The 19,940-nt window shown below is 36.2% G+C and overlaps 1 protein-coding gene across 5 annotated transcripts in view; it reads right to left on the bottom strand.

Annotated features, from left to right (window-relative positions):
• HERC4 (HECT and RLD domain containing E3 ubiquitin protein ligase 4) overlaps positions 1-19,940 on the bottom strand; it is a 270,043-nt gene that overhangs the window by 13,809 nt on the left and 236,294 nt on the right. For all 5 annotated transcript variants that reach the window (XM_069541545.1, XM_060034903.1, XM_060034902.1 and 2 more), the window contains 4 exons: positions 16,521-16,544; positions 14,013-14,111; positions 11,908-12,075; positions 11,538-11,681 (listed from right to left, as the gene is read on the bottom strand). In XM_069541545.1, the coding sequence (XP_069397646.1) occupies positions 11,538-11,681; positions 11,908-12,075; positions 14,013-14,111; positions 16,521-16,544 (435 nt within the window). The remainder of the gene's footprint in view (positions 1-11,537; positions 11,682-11,907; positions 12,076-14,012; positions 14,112-16,520; positions 16,545-19,940) is intronic.

The following is a 19,940-nucleotide window of genomic DNA, read 5'->3' as shown; positions in this document are numbered from 1 at the left end:
CTGGGACAATACCACTGTTAGTATTTTTGCACATTTGCATTCAACGTATTTTCTGGGACAAACAAAATTAAAATTTAGTTGAGATGATACTAAATATATAATTTCACAACTGGCTTTTCCCCCAGAAATAGAATCGTTTTCACATCTTTAAGCATTACATTAATAAATGAAATGATTACTAGAACATTTTTTCTGATTTAAAAAATTATACACATTCAAAATTTGGAAAATAAAAAACCTAAAGAAGAAAATGAATTAAACACCTGTAATCCAATCACTTAGAAACACCCAAAAACAACGACTTAAAATTTTTTTAATGTATTTCCATCTACTATAAGTTCAGAAAAATAATTTAAAACATTATACTTAAGGCTTTCTCATTTTTCTAATTACAACACAAGTATTTTCTTATGTCATTAAATATTCTTCCAGGACCTCCCTGGTGGCGCAGTGGTTAAGAATCCACCTGCTAATCCAGGACACGGGTTCGAGCCCTGGTCTGGGAAGATCCCACATGCCGCAGAGCAACTAAGCCCATGCGCCACAACTACTGAGCCTGTGCTCTAGAGCCCACGTGCCTAGAGCCTATGCTCCACAATAAAAGAAGTCACTGCAGTGAGAAGCCCACGCACCACAATGAAGAGTAGCCCCTGCTCATTGCAACTAGAGAAAGCCTGAGCGCAGCAACAAAGACCCAAAGCAGCCAAAAATAAATTAATTAATTACAAAAAAAATTCTTCCAGAACGCAATTTTTAATGGTTGCATATTATATCATATAAAAGTTCCATGGCTTACTAAGTTAGCTATTTTAACTATAGTTGGACATTTAGATTATTAAAATATTAAAAACAATGCTATTCCCCTCACCTGTCCCACCCCAGTAATCTTTAGAGAATTAACATATGGTCACAGGAAATTCAGTAAGCATGACAATTAAGAGCAAACAATTTTTAAACTAGATCTGGGGCTCCAGACCTGGTTCATTCATTATCTAGCCTCATTGTTTTCAAGATAAAAGTAGTATTAATTTCATATGGTTGTTGTGAGGATTAAGTGGAATAATGTATGTAAAATACTTTTAGCACAGTTCCTGAAGCACACAGTGAAGGCTCAATAAATATTATTCGAATTAGCTAGTAATTTTCAAAAGAAGATGGGCATCTTTTTTGCATATATTTTGGTCCGTAGCTTGGAATACCTCCTTAGAAGAAATTCTGCTTTGCAAGGAAGAATTTCAAAGTCAAAGGAAAGTTAAGCATACTATCAAACTCTTTTCCTCCACAACTGTTCTAGTTTGTACCGCCATTTATAGTCCAGGAAAATGACTATCTTTCCACATTTTCATCTGCATACACATACCACAGACACATAAAACATATTTCTGAGTTAAAAAAATGACAACTTGTTTTACTATATATTTTTTTACTATTAGTGATACTGAAAATTAGGGATTTGTGTGTTTGTGAAATGCCTCTTTGTATACTTGGCCCATTTATCTTTTGGGGGCTAGTGTTTACTTATATATTTGTATCTGAATTCATCATATGTCAGGGTTATTACCCTGTGTCATCTTTGTTACATATATGCTTTTTATGTTTTGTTATATCATATTTTTCATTGGTCAAATTAAACTTTTTCTTCTGTGATGTCCTACATTATGTTGAAGTTTAGAAAGTCCTTCTTAAGTAGGGCAGACTGAATATGTGTTAATCTCTCTTCTTCCAGAAATCCCTCTAAGTGAGAATAAAGAATTAAAAATGGCATAAACCCACAAGAAAAAAAGAATAGGGGAGGGTTTTAATAGCACTAAAGTGATTTCAATATTTCAAAATATGAGAAGTAAATGGATAGCTTGTCTGTTTCGGTAAAGCAGAAAAAACTGAAACAGTAGCTTTTAGAGGAAAGCCAGTAAAAAACAAGTTCATCTGTCCTGTAGGCTCAGGAACTGGAAGTACCAATTAATACCTGTAAAGTCAGAGGTAGTCCAGGTAGCTCAGTTAGTAAAACATAAGAATCTGAAAGAGGTATCAGAGTGGGGTTGAAAATAGGATGCTTGGTGGAAAGGCTGTTGCCTTTTTGGAAAGGATGAACTAAAGAGGCTCTGAAATCTGAGGTAGCTGATGGTCAGGGTGCTGCCTTAAACAAAGGGATCGGGCTTCCCTGGTGGCGCAGTGGTTGAGGGTCCGCCTGCCGATGCAGGGGACGCAGGTTCGTGCCCCGGTCCGGGAGGATCCCACGTGCCGCGGAGCGGCTGGGTCCGTGAGCCATGGCCGCTGAGCCTGCGCGTCCGGAGCCTGTGCTCCGCAACGGGAGAGGCCACAGTGGTGGGAGGCACGCGTACCGCAAAAAAAAAAAAAGAAAAAAAAGAAAAAAAAGAAAAACAAAGGGATTAAAATGAAGGTCTGTACAGTGAACAGTGAGAATCCTAGCTTCCCTTTGCAGTGTTTGGAACACTACTAGAACACTGACAGCCAGGGCTACAACCTTTCCTGTAAACACAAAGAATAAAAAACTTATATATGCTGACATTTGAGGGTTCGCCCTTGAGAGGCTCCCACCTAATCACTCTATGAATAGGGCCAGTACACAGTGCCCATACACATAAAGTATCTAGGTAGCATTTCAGTGTCACACTCTAAAATAATAAACAGCCAAGAACCACAAGAAAAAGACAAAAGAAACAAACACAAGAAAACTGGATGAATAAGAGGTATTATGGGAAACAAAGAAAAACAATAAATTTTAAAAGACTACATTTAAGAAGATTAAAATCATAAAATATATCTTTTCAGAACATAATGGAATGAAACTAGAAATCAATATCAGAAGGAAATATGGAAAAGTCACAAAGATGTGGAAATTAAACAACACACTCTTAAAAAAACCAATGGGTCAAAGAAGGTATCACAAGGGAAATCAGAAAATACTTAAGAGACTCCTGAAAATGAAAATACACACACAAAAACTTATGGAATGCAGGGAAAGCAGTGTTCAAAAAGAAGTTTTTATATTTGTAAACATCTATTAAAAACGAGGGGACTTCCCTGGTGGCCCAGTGGTTAAGGATCTGCCTTCCAATGCAGGGGATGTAGGTTCGATCCCTGGTCGGGGAATGAGGATCTCACATGCCACAGGGCAACTAAGCCCATGTGCCGTAACTAGAGAGCCTGCGTGCCACAACTACTGAGCCCACGTGCTCTGGAGCCCGTGTGCCACAACTACTGGGCCCGTGCACTGCAACTACTGAGCCCACGCACCACAGCTAGAGAGAGGCCCGCGCACCGCAACGAAGATCCTGTGTGCCACAACTAAGACCCGATGCAGCCAAATAAAAAAATTAATTAATTAATTAAAAAGAAACAATTTCTCAAATAAATAACCTAACTTTATATCCTAAGGAGCTACAAAAAGAAGAGCAAACCAAACCCAAACCTAGCAGAGGGGGAAAATAATAAAGATTAAAGTGGAGATAAATGAAATGAGAATGGAAAAGCAATACACAAAGCAACAAAACCTAATGGTGATTCTTTTTTTTTTGGCGGTACACGGGCCTCACACTGTTGTGGCCTCTCCTGTTGCGGAGCACAGGCTCCGGACACGCAGGCTCAGCAGCCATGGCTCACGGGCCCAGCTGCTCCGTGGCATGTGGGATCTTCCCGTACTGGGACATGAACCCATGTCCCCTGCATCGGCAGGCGGACTCTCAATCACTGCGCCACCAAGGAAGCCCCAAGGTGATTCTTTTAAAAGATTAACAGAATTAACAAACCTTTAGCTAGAATGACCAAGAAAAAAAGAGAGAAGACTTACTAAAATCAGGACCGAAAGTGTGGACATTACTATCAACCTCAGAGAAATAAAAAGGATTATAAGAGAATACTATGAATAACTGCATGCCAGCAAAATAGATAATCCAGATGAAATGGACAAATTCCTAGAAACACACAAACTACTAACTGACACTAGAAGAATTAGAAAACCTAAAGAAACTTATAACAAGAGATTGAATCATCAATCAAAAACCTTCCAACCAACAAAAACCTGAGACCATATTCTACCAAACATTTAGAAGAATTAACACCAATCATTCTCAAACTCTTCCAAGAAATGGAAGAGAAGGAAACAGTTCTTAACTCATTCTATGAGGTCAGGTATACCATGACACCAAAGCCAGACAACGACATCACACACACACACAAAAGAAAACTATACAGCAGTATTCCTTACAAATAAGAACAGAAAAATCATCAACAGAATACTAGGAAACTGAATCCAGCAGCACATTAAAAGAATTACACACCATGACCAAGTGGGCTTTATCCCAGGACTGCAATGTCGTTCAACATAAGAAAATCAACCAATGTAATATATCACATAATGGAATGAAGGAAGGAAACCACATGATCATCTCAACTGATGCAGAAAAAAACATATGAATAAAATCCAACACCCCTTCATGATAAAAAAACTCAGTAAACTAGGCATAGAAGGGAATTTCCTTAACATGATTCAAGGTATTTATGAAAAACCCACAGCTGACATTCCACTCAGATCAGGAAAAATTGAGAAGCATGTCCACTGTCACCACGTGCATTTGAAAGCATACTGGAAGTTCAAGGTGGGGCAATCAGACAAGAGAAAAAAATAAAGGTATACAAATTGGAAAGAAAGAAGTAAAATTAAATCTATTGAATTTATAGATGACATGATTTTGTATACAGAAATCCTAAAGAATGCACAAAACAAACTATTAGTGCTAATAAATGAATTCAGCACATGATCAACACAAAAAATCAGCTCTATTTCTACACAGTAGCAATGAACTAAAAATAAAATAATTCCATTCACGATAGCATCAAAAAGAATAAAATACTGAGAAATAAATTTAACCAAGGAAGTGTAAGACTTGTACACTGAAAACTATAAAACATTGCTGAAAGAAATTAAAAGACCTAAATAACTGGAAAGACATCTAATGTTCATAGACTAGAAGATAATATTGTTAAGGTGGCCATACTTCCCAAACTGATTCAATGCATTCTCTATCAAAACCTCAATGGCCTTTTTTGCAGAAATGGAAAAGCTAACTGTAAAATTCATACAGAATTGTAAGGGACCGCTAATAGTCAAAAGAATCTTGAATGAGAAGAACGAAGTGGGAGAACTCACACATTCCAATTTTAAAATCTACAAAGCTATAGTAAACGAGACAGTGTAGTACTGGCATAAGAATAGACATATACACCACTGAAATAAAATTGAGAGTCCAGAAATAAATCTATAGCTACAGTCAATTAATTTTCAACAGGGTGCCAAGACTTAACAAACAATGGTGGGACAACCAGGTATTCACATGCAAAGAACGAAGTTGAACTCTTACCTCACACCATGGACAAAAATGAACTCAAAATAGATGAAAGACCTAAATGTAACAGCTAAAACTATAAAACTCTTAGAAGAAAACTCAGGGGTAAATCTTCATGACCCTGAATTTGTCCATGGTTTCTTAGTTATAACACCAAAAAGCACAAGCAATAACATAATAGACAAAAAAAAAAAAAAAAGACTTCACCCAAATTTAAAACTTTTGTTATCAAAGGACACTAGCAAGAAAGTAAAAAGATAATTCATACACTGGGAGAGAATATTTGCAAATCATATATTTGACAAGGGTCTAGCATCCAGAATACATAAAAGAACTCCTAAAACTCAGCAACAAAAAGAAAAACAAGCCAATTAAAAAAGTGTATAAGACTTAAAAAGACATTTTGCTAAAGAAGGCATACAAATGGCCAAACAAGCACATCATTAGCCAGTAGGGGATGCAAATCAAATCACAATGAGAGGGACTTCCCTGGTAGTCCGGTGGGTAAGACTACACGCTCCCAATGCAGGGGGCCCCAGGTTCAATCCCTGGTCAGGGAACTAGATTCCACATGCATGCCGCAACTAAGAAGCCTGCATGCCACAAGTAAACATGCCGCAGCAAATATCCCACGTGCCACAACTAAGACACGGTGCAGCCAAAATAAACAAATTAATTAATTAATTTTAAAAAACCACAGCGAGATACCACTTCATACCCACTATCATAATAAGAAAAATACAGAAATACATATATAAAATATATTTAAATATATATATATATATATATATACACACATATATATATATATTTTTAAAGGAAAGTGGCAAATGTTGACCAGGATTGTAGAGAAATTGTAATCCCCATGTATTGCTGATGGGAATGTAAAATGGTATAGCCATTGTGGGAAACAATTCGGTGGTTCCTCAAAAAGTCAAACAGAATTATCACATAACCTAACAATTCCATTCATAGGTATATACCCAAAATAACTGCAAACAATAACATGTACACAAGTTTTCACAGCAGTACTATTCATAATATTTAGCCAAAAGAGGTAAACAACCCAAATGTCCATCAACTGATGAATGAATATACAAATGTGGTATATCTATATAATGGAACATTATTCAACTATAAAAAGGAATTAAGTACTGACACATGATACAACATGGATGAGCCTCAGAAACATTATCCTAAGTGAAAGAAGCCAGACACCAAAGGCCATACACTATATGGTTTCCATTAACAGCAAATATCAAGAATAGACAAAGCCACAGAGATAGATAGTAAAGCAGTGATTGTCTGAAACTGAAGGAAGAAGGAAATGGGGAGAAACTGCTTAATGTCTACAGGTTTCCTTTTGAGGTAATGAAATGTTCTGGAACTGGAGAGTGGTGATGGTTGCACAACACTGTGAATGTACTAAATGCCACTGAATTGTACATTTTAAAATTCTTAAAATGATGACTTTTATGTTATGTGAATTTTACCTCATTAAAAATAATATTAAATTAAAAAGAACATATAGCCCTCTGCCTTCCTCCTTCTTTCCTACACCTTCTCTGAGGAGGTGGTCCAGTATGTCTGGGGCTAAGCTTTTGGCCAATGTAACCAGAAGACTAGCTACTTACTGAGTAAATACCTGGAAGATGATGGCTGTTAAGTTTCTCACTAGTGATTTAAGTCACATAAAATGGAAAGGGAGAAGGCTAAAGTAAACTCTGTGGTGTTTGTATAGAATTAGAGGTGTCAGTATCATCTCATGGTTTTTAACATGTGTGTATGTATATATATACACACACAAATATGTGTGTGTACATGTATACATATATATAAATATCCATACATGTTGAAATCCAGGAGATGTATGCCATGTGTGTATACATACATATAGTTCCTAGTTCTGTCTGCTGTGAGACTCTGAAAGCAATGACTCCTTGGTAGCAGTGAATACACGTAGCATCCAGAGCTTGACTTCTAAATACCATTTTATACTTAAAGAAGTCAGGGCTCTTAGGAGAAATGGCTAATGCCAGGACTGGGGTAGAGAAAACACAAAATGAGCCTGGAACATTTTCTGTACCAAATGTAATGAATAATTAGAGAATAATGGGAACATGTCAAAAGTACACAGAAGAGCAGCTCTATGGGGCTCCGATTGCCCAAATCAAGATATAACTGAAAAGGTATAAGAGATCCACAAGGAATTCCCTGCTGGTCCAGTGGTTAGGACTCCGCACTTCCACTGCAGGGGGCATGGGTTTGAGCCCTGGTTAGGGAAATAAGATCCCGCATGCCGCAAGGGCACGGCCAAAAAAACCCACAAAGATACACAATAAAGCTTGTTACGACTGCCCCTCCCCTGGTCTCAAAACATTACCTTTCTGCAGAACTGAATAGAGGCCCATAGAACTCTTTGTGTTCCTGGCAGACAGGCGTCCACCCCACGGACACTCTTCAAATTCTATCTGCTACACCACTACAAACTGCCCTAAGAGATCAGCGCCAAGAAAGAGACCATAATTTGAACAGATTGTCCACCTACCTCAGAGGCCATCAGGACTATTCAACCATGTCTTACATGCCTAACTGTCAACAAAGGAGGCCTAAAAACTCACAAGTTGTCCCTAATCCCACTTCCATGTGGCAGTGTACAGGCCCTAAAATCTGACACAATGTTACTAACTGTCCCTGCTCCACCAGACCCCTTCTCTCTTCTGGAACTCACAATCTATCATTTGGAAAACTGCCTATATCCTAAACTTCTCCAAATTCTCCTTGCCCCTTTTCTAAATGAACAAGGCTGTCTCCTGAAGATGCTGTTTCCCCTGCAGCTCATAATAAATGGTGTTTGTTTAACCTTCCAACCCCTCATACAACCAGGCCTAGAGAGAGGTCTCCTGGCTCTTCACTCCTTCTAGACCTCCTTCCATTTGCCTTCTTAAAATCCCAGCTTCTGTCAAACACATGCCAACTGACCATTTTCCCTGCTACTGTTCCTTGTGCTGACATCTAAAGACATTCACAGTGCACTCATTCACAGATTCTGGCACTATCTTTTGCTTTCTTTTTCTACCACTATTCCTGCCATCGTTTTTGACGATTTCAATACCCGGGCCAAAAAAGGCATCCAACACACTAGCCTCTCAGTTCCTTAAACTGCAATTTTCCAATAAAAAATTTCCAACCGTCTTGTCCTCCCATCACATCTCAGACACCCATTCCCATGGTCATATTTTATATTTAAATGCAACCACCCAAATTTTAAGCATTCCCTATCTGACCATCATTTCTTACTTTGTAACTCACCCCCCCCCAATACTTTGACTCACACTACAACTCAACTCCACCAGCAACTACAAGCCATTAACCACACTACTTTTTAAAAAATCATCACCTCCCAACCAAGTCCTTACATTTTCCTCCTTACAAAGCTTAAATTCTATAATCCATCAAGATAATCAATCATTCCCCTGCTCTTTCTTCCCTTCTGTTTATACTCACTTGCTAAAACCACAACCTAGTTAATCAACTGTCTGTTTCATTTTTACCTCTACCTAAGCAGCTAAATGTGACTAAAGAAAATAAACACAACCATGTTGATTGGTCTCCTTTTAAAATTCATGAACGTACGTTTCAAATGGGCCTCCAATGCCACCAGTCTAACCCTGTATTTATTTACATGGTCATCTTATTTTCCCACTCCCCTAAGTGATTATTTCACTCTTTCTCCTTTCTTCTTCAAACCTCCAACAACCTTCCCCCTATTCGAACTTTTTAACAAACTTGCGTCTTATTTCACTGTAAAGTAGAAATAATTCTAAGAGAACTTGCACAACCTCCCACCATCAAATCTACCAGAAGATTTGTATTTACATATATACTTGGCTTTCTCTCATGATATTATGGATCTATGTGTCTGATTAGAGTCAATCCTCCACTAGCATACTCATCTGCATCTTTTCTTCACAATTTAAGGACTGTGCTCCTGCAGCTGATATCCCCTCCTGCATAGCTGATTTTCTACTTTCTGAGTAATTCATCACAACAACATGCAAACATGCTTTAATTTCTCATGTAAAATAAAATGCCCTTTCTTGATGAAGAAAAAAACATGTATAGTATAGCACTTCTTTTTAAAAATACTTATTTTCAAATACTTTAACACTCACAAGAAATTACACAAATAGTACAAAATTCCTCTGTACTCTTTACTCAGTTTTCCCCAATAATAACAGCTTAAATAACCATACTTAAAACCAGGAAACTGACATTGGTATGTGGTATACTACTACATACGTACTTATATTTATTTTTTCAAAAACGGTTAAACTGTAACATTCCTTTTGAAAAGAATAACTTTAAGAGGAGGGAGGAAGTACAGTGGAGGGGGTAGAGACAAAAGTTATACTTTTTTAGATACGTTATTTTGTAGACTTGACTTTGGAACTATTGTAACTATTTCATATAACTATAAAACTAAATTGAAATTAAACAAGCAATCCCTAAAAATTAAAAATTCTACAAGTTAACCTACGTGTGTATCTACTTGGTATAATGATACAGAGTGTACCAATTTCAAGTGATATCAAAACACAGTTATTATAAAGATGTTAAAACAAACAAACAAAAAACACAGTTATTTGCCTGTGTATCTCACCTGGGGTATACTCAAAGGGCAAAAAAACCCTGCAAAATACTTAAAAATGAAACAAAACAAAACTACAGTTGACCCTTGAACAGCTCAGGGGTTGGGGCGCTGATCCCCTGTGCTGTCGAAAATCTGAGTACAATCTTATAGTCAGTCCTCCATCCTTAGATTCAACCAACTGAGGACCGTATAGTATCACAGTATGTATTTATTGAAAAAAATCGGCGTATAAGTGAACCTACACAGGTCAAATCCATGTTGTTCAAGGGTCAACTATATTTTCAGTTATCATAATATTGGTTGAAAGGTTGGTATTGTTAGGAAATAAATGTGTAAGTCTGGAACATTTTATCACACCAAGTACACCAGGTAGCAAGGAAGCTACTAAACAGTATTAAGATTGTGTCAAAAGGACTCAGGTGCCAAGTTGAAGAGCTCTCCCTGGACAAAAGTGGGATAATATTAATAAAGATAATAACTGCAACAGACTGAAAAACATCAACTATGTTTAAGTCCATGAATATATAATAATATTCGAAAACAAAATCAAAAAATGAATTGTCACCACTGGAGCATGCTAATTCTTTTGAAAAATAACTACAGAGAGAATTCTTTCCCATATGAACTGTACTAATAAGGATTAAATAGCAGATATGAGAAAATTTCTTTACATGTAAGTATCCAAGCTACAAAAATGAAAAAGAAATGTTAGAGTAAGAGTAGTACCATTTTGCCACCCCTAATAAATTAACTAGCCTAGGCACTGCTCATCATGACTGCTAACATCACAAAGGACAGCCAGTCTCCTGGAAGAATGAATAAATAATACATCAAGGTTTTTAGAACAAACAGTAAATAATTCAAATTTCTTTCAACTCAGAGTTCTACAAACTGAACCATCCATTTCACTTACAGTTTCTAAATCAGGGGCCGGCAAACTTTTCCTGTAAAGGGGCAGACGGTAAATATTTTAGGCTTTGTTGGCCATAGGGGCTCGTTGTAACTCCCCACTCTGCCTCTGCCAGTTTTAGCTAGAAAGTAGCAATGGACGATAGATAAATGAGTAGGCACTGACTTTATGTGCTGGGAAGAACTTTCATGGACTGTAGTTTGCTGAGTAGTTACCTCTGCCCTAAATTATAAGGTAGAGAAATCAATGATCCCTAATGATAAATTAATTCTCCCCAGAAGAAAAGTTCATCTGGTACTTATTCAATCCTCAAATCTAACTCAGCAGAACAGTCAACATCATTTTCAGGATGACCATTCCGTAATTTATTTTGCTAATTTGAAATGTGTGGTAAGCATTAATGTGTTCTGATGACTCTGAATCCAAACGTTTATAATTTTTAAAATTGTAATAAAGAAGATCTGTAAATAAAATGTTAGGTATCCAGTAATAACTCCTATTTATTACTGAGCTAAGTTGAAACATATAGGTATATATACATAGGTGTATACAGACAGACAGACAGATAGATAGATATAGAAGTAATTTAGACGGTTGGACTTTTTACCTTATCAGAAAACCAAATGAGCCTGGAATCTTCATAATACCTAAACATGCCATATTTAGGATCCAATAATTCCCTCATGATGAGCAAGAAAAATTCTTTGCGTACCCCTCCTGCATCAACAGCATCTTCTCCAACAAATATAACCTAAAACAGGTTAATGCAAACACTGAATGTAAAGAAATGAACGTATATTCTGGAAACCCTACAACACGTTATTTATTACGAATAAAAGCGTGGCAATTAATAGCTAAAAAATTTTTAAGTATGTAATTTTATTAAGATTCAAAGATACACTAAAAATGAACAGGAAAACTTTAAACATATTTTCTAAATAAAAGTTCCAATTATACAAAAGAAAATGTTAAATTACCTTGAGTGGCTTTTTGTAGTCTATATTCTTTGTTTTCCTAAGGACTTCCATTGCATCTCCTACTATATTTTCTCTACGTACCACTAGAATTAAGCAAGGATTCACAGATTCAATCACTGGGAGAAAAAGAGAGGAGACATTCTGTCTGTGGGCCTGGTCAATAGCCATCTAGAAAACAAAAGAGTAAAAATTTAATAGCAATGCTATAAAGAAGCTGCTGTGACTGAATAAGCTAACCTCTACCTACTAATTATAGATATCCTATAATTCCTATACTACTGAATTCACACAGCACCTAACACAGTATTCAGCACAGCATCAGAGCTTAATAAACTGAGCATAAAGAGTATCCTTTTGAATTTTTTTATAGTAATGTATAACTGATGATACCATTAAGCTAAGTAAGCATGGAACTGTAATAATTATGATAAATCTGAACACTGTTGTTTCTCAAAAAATAACTAGGATGGAGAGTGAGGAGAAAAAGAAAACAGCATTAAAACAACCCTTTAAAGAGAAAAAGAAACAGCCTGGCCAACTAAAAGGTTTATAGAAATTCATTTAGTAGAGTTATCACCATATATGCTCACAAACCAAGCATTTGGCTTTTACCATTTAAAGCTTTTATTTTTTTCCTATGATTTTCCTTGTGTTCTTAATTCTAAAATGGAATATCCTACATTGAAAGCACCAAGTGATTAACTTTCTTTCTCTCTCTTTTTTTTTAATATTTATTCATTTATTTGGCTGCACCAAGTCTTAGTTGCAGCACACAGGATCTTTGTTGCCGCATGTGGGATCTAGCTCCCTGACCAGGGATCGAACACCGGCCCCCTGCATTGGGAGCATAGAGACTTAACCACTGGACCACCAAGGAAGTCCTGATTAACTTAGCATTTAACAAAGATTGCTAAAAAACTAGCAATCTAGCTGTTAGTATAGAATCCTACAAAAATATTTATTTCTTCTGTTGATGAAAATGGAAATAAGCACATCTCTAAAATTTCTCCTACTATTATTGTTTAAAAATATGGAAGAATTTAGAATAGTAAACGCATTTATTTTAAAGGAATAAAAATTGCCATCAAAATTGGGGGAGGGGTAATTTTAAAAAGCATTTTTAGACTATTAAGTGTTCAAGGTCTCATCTCATCCTTAGTCCTCAGCCTCTATAGTCTGATATTCTATACCAGAGGAAGAAACTCAAAAACTTTTAAATTTACAAGTCCAAATGATAAAGCAAACTTACTGTAGTCCTTCACGGTCATAATGTAAACTAGTTTTAAAATTTCTCATTATAAAGGAAAGAAAGTTCAGCTTAAAGTGGGGGGGCGGAGGGGAAGGACAGTGGGGAGGAGGAAGAGGAGATGACCAACCTCAGGAAAGTACCTTATTTATTACTAAAACGTTCTTCACGGACATTTCATACCCTCCTCCTAACAACTGATCAAATGCCTCCTACTTTTTAACATCACCTCACCTCTACTGATTTTCATCTCTTACCAAGTATATAAATAGGGAAGATATAATAAAGCAAGATTTGAAACAAACCATTTTATCAAGTAAACTAGTCAAACTGTTTATAAAGACTGTATATTTCTATAATGAAAGAAGATTATACCATTTTTTAGATATAAAATGATAAAAATCTAAATTATTCTATGTCCTTTTAAATATATATAAGTATCCCTCATAAGAATACACATTTCACATGCAACAGTCTTCTTCATAGGTACCAAAGGTGCTTTGGTAAAAGTAGCTTTTTTTTTTTTTTTTTTGGTATGTGGGCCTCTCACTGCTGTGGCCTCTCCCATTGCGGAGCACAGGCTCCGGACGCACAAGGCTCAGCGGTCATGGCTCACGGGCCCAGCCGCTCTGCGGCATGTGGGATCTTCCCGGAACAGGGCACGAACCCGTGTCCCCTGCATTGGCAGGCGGACTCTCAACCACTGCACCACCAGGGAAGCCCGTAAAAGTAGCTTTGCAAAAGACAGACCACAAAGGCACAAAATATCCCCAAAGACATTTCAAATACTTTAAAAAAACACCAGAGAAACAATTCAAAAACTACTCTCAAATTAAATTAGTACTATACAATATTTTACCTGCATCTGTAAGACTGCATCTGTTTGTAACAGAGTAGTTTTTGCTTGGGCGTCAAATACAAATGGATATGTGCAGATTGTAACAGGGATATCTGCCAACTAGAAATAAAAAATTAGCTTATTAGTACAAATTGGTTTGTAACTTCTTGTAGGTACTGTCATTTCTTGTGTAAAGTTGATCATATTCTTGGTTTATTCACTTTTGTGTCATTCAGGAATTATAAATAAAATGTGGCTTATTTCTTTTTTTAATTTAATTTTATTTTTTATACAGCAGGTTCTTATTAGTTATCCATTTTATACATATTAGTGTATACATGTCAATCCAAATCTCCCACTTCATCACACCACCGCCGCCCCCCTCCCGCCACTTTCCCCCTTTGGTGTCCATACGTAAAACGTGGCTTATTTCTGAATATAGAATTTTTACTGATAATTAGATGAGGCATTGGAATAACCCTAATTCCTAATTTTAGGAGATAACTGTATACTTGAGAATCCATAAAATTGTAAATTACAGGTATCTTTTGCTTAACATCTTAACTCCAAGTTTCAGTGAATTAGGCTGCAAATTTATTCTAAATGTGGGGCTCCTATGTTAAATACAGTTCCCAGTTCTTATATGTTAGGGCTACTCTAGCAAGTGAGGCCAATGATAAGCAATCTACTTATTCATTCAACAGATATTTACTGCCAGGTCATTAGGGGGACAACACTATTATAAGCCCAACAATCTGTTCATTCATTTAACTTACAAAATAAGCACGATTAGTATTATTATTTTCTGTCAATCTTCAAAGTTGATCAGTAATAGCTGATCTATTATTACCATTATCAGACATTAGTCACCTTATCAACAATTATTTATCCTAGCAGGTAAAACATAGTGATTGATTGCTAAGTTTTTAACAGGGCAGAAAAATACAAAGAGCTATGAATTGCCAGTCACAGATCTTGCAGTTGGAGGATGCTATACTACCATATACCCAACAAAGCAAAATTTTTGTGCCAGCCTTGACACAGAGCCCCTTCTTATTATAAGGCTTCCAGTGAAGACTTAATACACCATGAAACAATCCTCTTCTTTTTAAGTTCTTAGAAAGTTCTTTATATTAAGTCTGAATCTGCATTTCTATACATCACTTCGTTTTCTATTTCAGTCTTCATTCTGCCCCTGCAGGGAAGTTTATATGGTTTAGATACTTCGTGCTGCCATGCTCTCCCTAGGATGTCTTTTTCCCACACTAAACATGCCGTTTTTCCAACCATCCTGAAAATAATATGGTTTCCAGCTCTACTCCATCCTAACCGCCTTCTTTTATTTTATTTATTTATTTATTAGGCTGCGCCGGGTCTTAGTTGTGGCATGTGGGATCTAGTTCCCTGACCAGGGATCGAACCTGGGCCCCCTGCATTGGGAGCATGGAGTCTTAACCACTGGACCACCACGGAAGTCCCCAATAACCTTTTTTTAAATGTATTTCAATTTGTCTAAGCCTCTTTCAACTATGGCCATCAAAAACAATGAAATAATTCAATAGTGCCCAATCAGTATAGAACACAAGACTATCAACTTGTTGTTCTCAACATGAAAGACAATATGCTGAGCGACATTAACCCTTAAGTAAGTTATCATTCTTGGCTATTTTCTCATATGACAAGTTTACCCTCCACCCTGTATTTGTGTCACTAACTAGCTATGGATGATAGAAAGTCTTTTTACTACTCTGAAACTCTAAAGGACTGAGATGATTTCTAAAGTCCCCTTTGGCTCCAAAACTCTTTGATTTCATAATTTTATGTGCTACTTCTATTTGACGATGAGGAAGCAAACAATGTCAGGCCCATAGTTTAAAGCTACTTCTAAATGCTTCATTGGTTCAAGTGCTGTGAAAAAAGCAAAGCAAACAACAAAACCTGAAGTCTATAACAGAAGTATAATACAACATTCCCAGGTATTAAAAAGGTGGCTCAGGATTGTTGATTATGTAAGCCAAAGTGCCAGAACTTTATATATTAAGATAGTACATTAAACAAAGTGAGGGAGATGACCATACTGAAAGTTTATTCTATTTTATGGCCATTTTGAGTGTCAATTATTAGTTTAAAAATTGAAAATCATTCTACTTCTCCAACATAAAACATTTTCTGCCTTCTGGGTAGGCATCTGTGAAATTTTATAAGTTTGCTTTTTTGTATTCTGAGGACACCGTAAATTTTATACTGGAAGGCTTTAGGAGGATAGGAACTATTTTAAGACAAACATTGTTAAAAGGCATCATATATAGGTGTAATGCTAACTAAAGCAGAGGGTCTAATTTTCTTCAGAAAATTCCTCTGAAATGTTATACAGGGCAAGTTCTATACACTCATTAAAATATATATGTATACATACATATATATATGTTTTAAAGTCACAAAAAAGAGGAACTTTGGGGTCTTCAATCACTTAAGACAAAACAGAGTATATCTTACTCTGAACATGAGACTTTATTACACCAAACTTACCTCAGTTAATCCATGGTTGACATCCTAAGACAGCAGTGCAGAACGTAACAGTAATGAGGAAAGAGCATTGTTAGTGTCCAAATTTAACTATTTCTATTCAAAGCAGCATTTCATTTATTTTGCTATAGCAGAATACTGAATTAATGAAGTAGACCAAAATACATCTACAACAAAACTTACCCTTTCCACATATACCTGATATATCTATAAATGTAATAAGACCTTCGTTTCAGGTATCTTGTGATCATAAAATCATTGAGGCTTGAACATAATGAAATTTGGTTTCAGCAACTAAGTTACGCCATTTGCAGAATTTAGGTAGAACAGGGAAACTAATCCTAAGCCTAACTTGGTCTTGAAGAAATAATTTTATGGCCCAATCTCTCCACCTGGAAAATGGAGAAAATATCCCCCAGATTTTAAGACTTGGTTAATCTTGACAGAATATTTGAAAAGTGTTTAGTAGATTAAAATGCTATGTGGAAAGTGAGAAAATAAGCCATAATTGTTTTTATTCATCAGAAATAAACAGTGAAACACAGGTATCTTATATTAAGCGTTCTTTAACACTGAATTAGCTAAAACAGAAAGTACAAGACAGGGCATAGGGGTTGGTAAGTAGAAAGAAGAAATGAAGAGAGAAAGAGGTATTTATGAAGGATATAATAAAGAAAATTATAATGAAAGCTTACCACTGCATTGAACAGAAATGCACAACATTTTCTTGAAGAAAGCTTTCGTATATTCTCAGGGTATAGCCTCAAATAAAGTGCTAGAATCTCCAAAAGTACGTTACTAAATTTGCAGATGGCACCTCGTATACTGAGGAATTAATCTTACCCAAAGAGAGGTCTGATTTTGCCCTCAGCTACTGGGAGATGATCCACAGGACTTTGGAACGTCATACCTGGACAGGAGTATCTTTGTTTGCCTGGAGGCTCTGGGACATGTGGTTATCAGTTCTGCCTCCAGAAGGTCTGGAAAGTAAAGGTCAGCCACATGGGCAGTATGTGATGGAACCTCAATAAAAACTCTGGGCACCAAGGCTCCAGTGAGCTTCCTTGCTTGGGAATACCCTGAGAGTATTGACACAGATGGATGCTGGGAAAATAACTTGTCCATGACTCCTCAGGGAGAGGAAAACAGAAGCTCAGCCTTTGGTACCTTTCCCAGACTCTACCCTTATGCACTTTTTCCCTTGGCATTTTAATCTGTACTCTTTCCCTATAATAAACTATAGACGTCACTATAACAGTTTCCAGTTAGTTCTGTGAAGTCTTGTAGCAAATTACTGAACCTGAGAATGGTTCTAGGAATCCTCTAAGCTTGCAATTGGTATCAGAAGTGAAGGCAGTCTTGTGTGGACGATTCCCTCTAACTTTGTAATTGGCTAAATTCTTGCACGCCACAAGGGGTATCACTGGAAGTTTTAAGGTATTAGCAAACACTTAGGGTTTGTTCACTATATTGTGCTAAATAAAGCCAAAGCAGTGTAAGCATAAGTAAAATATGACTCTAACTTCCTGTTCTGAGAAAGGTAATTATTGATAATAGCTTCTTTCAAAAAATTCAGAGTACCAAGTTATCACTATATACGTACCCCATTGGGCACGTTAACAGAAGAATATATTTACAAGCTGTTTGCAGAAAAACCCTTTTAGATTGCACTCAGTTTAATTTAAAGCAATTTAACAGGAACAACTGAATACTTTTATAGTACATCTTGTGGGATGTTTTTTAAAGTGCTGTTACAGCTAAGAAGGTGTGAATAAGCAAAGAAACACCTTTCAGTATTTTCTGACTACCTATGGCCAGCTTGAAAACTATATTTGATACCTGGTATCATGGAAGATGGATTTTATTCTTAATAATGAAACATTACTATATATGCACTTTTTATTGCTACATGTAAAAGATAAAGGTTCTAGGCATATCCTTTAGCACTGGGAAGCCAATAAGATAGTCATAACTTATAGTGTAACTAAACCATATTAAAGCAGAACAAAAGTTTGATGGTAGAGACAGATGGGAGCTAGAAGGAATATGAAAAATAATGGGACATGTGGAAAACTTGGGAAAAGAGACTATTAGATATCAGGCAAAATGATTTACCTAGGGGAGAGCCATCAAAGGGAAAACCATATTAAGGTCATCATTAGAAATTTCAATTTAAGTGTTAAGGATCTAAGACAAAAGCTCAAACATTTAAAAAGAAAAAAAGTAAATATGTAAAAAAGTAAGGATAAACTCCTCTGGGAAATATTAGAGTTGCAAGATAGTTGTTATATTAGTTGAAACTCTAAATGAACCAAAGTAGTATTTCCAAGGAAAATTTAGAAGGAAAAAATGTGGTGGGGGGTGCGGACAGGATATTACAAACTACGTGAGGTCAATGAAAGGTCTATTGCTAAAAATTTACCACATCATTCAATGTGTGACCTACTAGTGGCTCCACATCCACATACTCAAGCACTAACTGTTGGCTGTTTGTAGACTGAGGGCCCTGAAATTAGGTCAAGGCATGCCTAATTTTAGTTACCCAATGTCCTAGAAACTTGAGTAAGAAAGACCTAAAGGAATGTTCAAAAGTCAGGGTCTCATGGTCCAAAGCAGACTTTCACTAAGGCTGCTTTTAACATCAATGGTTAATGATAGTTCTAGTTAGTTATAGACAAAAAAGATGCAACTCCTTGGCATGTTTTAGTTTCAACAAATTACTTATGGCAAAACACTGTATCATTGCTGGTGAAATCATTATTTAAGGGTATAACATAGGATTATTCTGAGGAGGTATAAACAGAGGATACCGAAGTTACTGAAGTAATTCAAATAAATATGAAAGGTGTTGGTGACTAGGCAGAAAAAAAAAAGATACTTCTAAAACACGAAGAAAATGAAAAATAAACCAATATAACTTGGTAATTCAAGGCATAAGGAATCAGTCCAAGAGTCTGCAAAACATTAATGCCATTAAAAATGACAAGGGAACTTTAAAAAGCTAGTATGAACCTTCTGGGAAATATTATAGCTGCAAGGTTTATACTGCAAGTATTAAATGTATTGCAATATTAAAGAACACAAATGTATTTTCATTTCTTCATTTCATTAAATGAGGAAGAAACTCAAACCTAGAAAGTTAAGTACTGGCCTATCTTCCCAAAGCTGGTCTCCCTAGCTGTTATGTCAGTCTATCTTCCTAGTTTGCTGATGAGCATGTCATGTTAGCTCAGCACTGTCCGCAGTTAAAGTACAAAACCTTAATGCCACAGAAGAAATACAGTAATGATTTACAAACACAGCACAATTAATATTGAAGTAAAATTTATGACTTAAAAATATATAAAGTGTAATATCAAAGACTGTAAAAATGTCACCAATTTATCAAATGTATTTATTAGTACTTACTTGTATCTGACATTT

The sequence above is a fragment of the Delphinus delphis genome, chromosome 16 (assembly GCF_949987515.2).
Source record: "Delphinus delphis chromosome 16, mDelDel1.2, whole genome shotgun sequence".
Classification (NCBI taxonomy): Eukaryota; Metazoa; Chordata; class Mammalia; order Artiodactyla; family Delphinidae; genus Delphinus; species Delphinus delphis.
The sequence above is the reverse complement of the archived record's forward strand: the minus strand, read 5'-3'. Positions and strand labels throughout refer to the sequence as shown.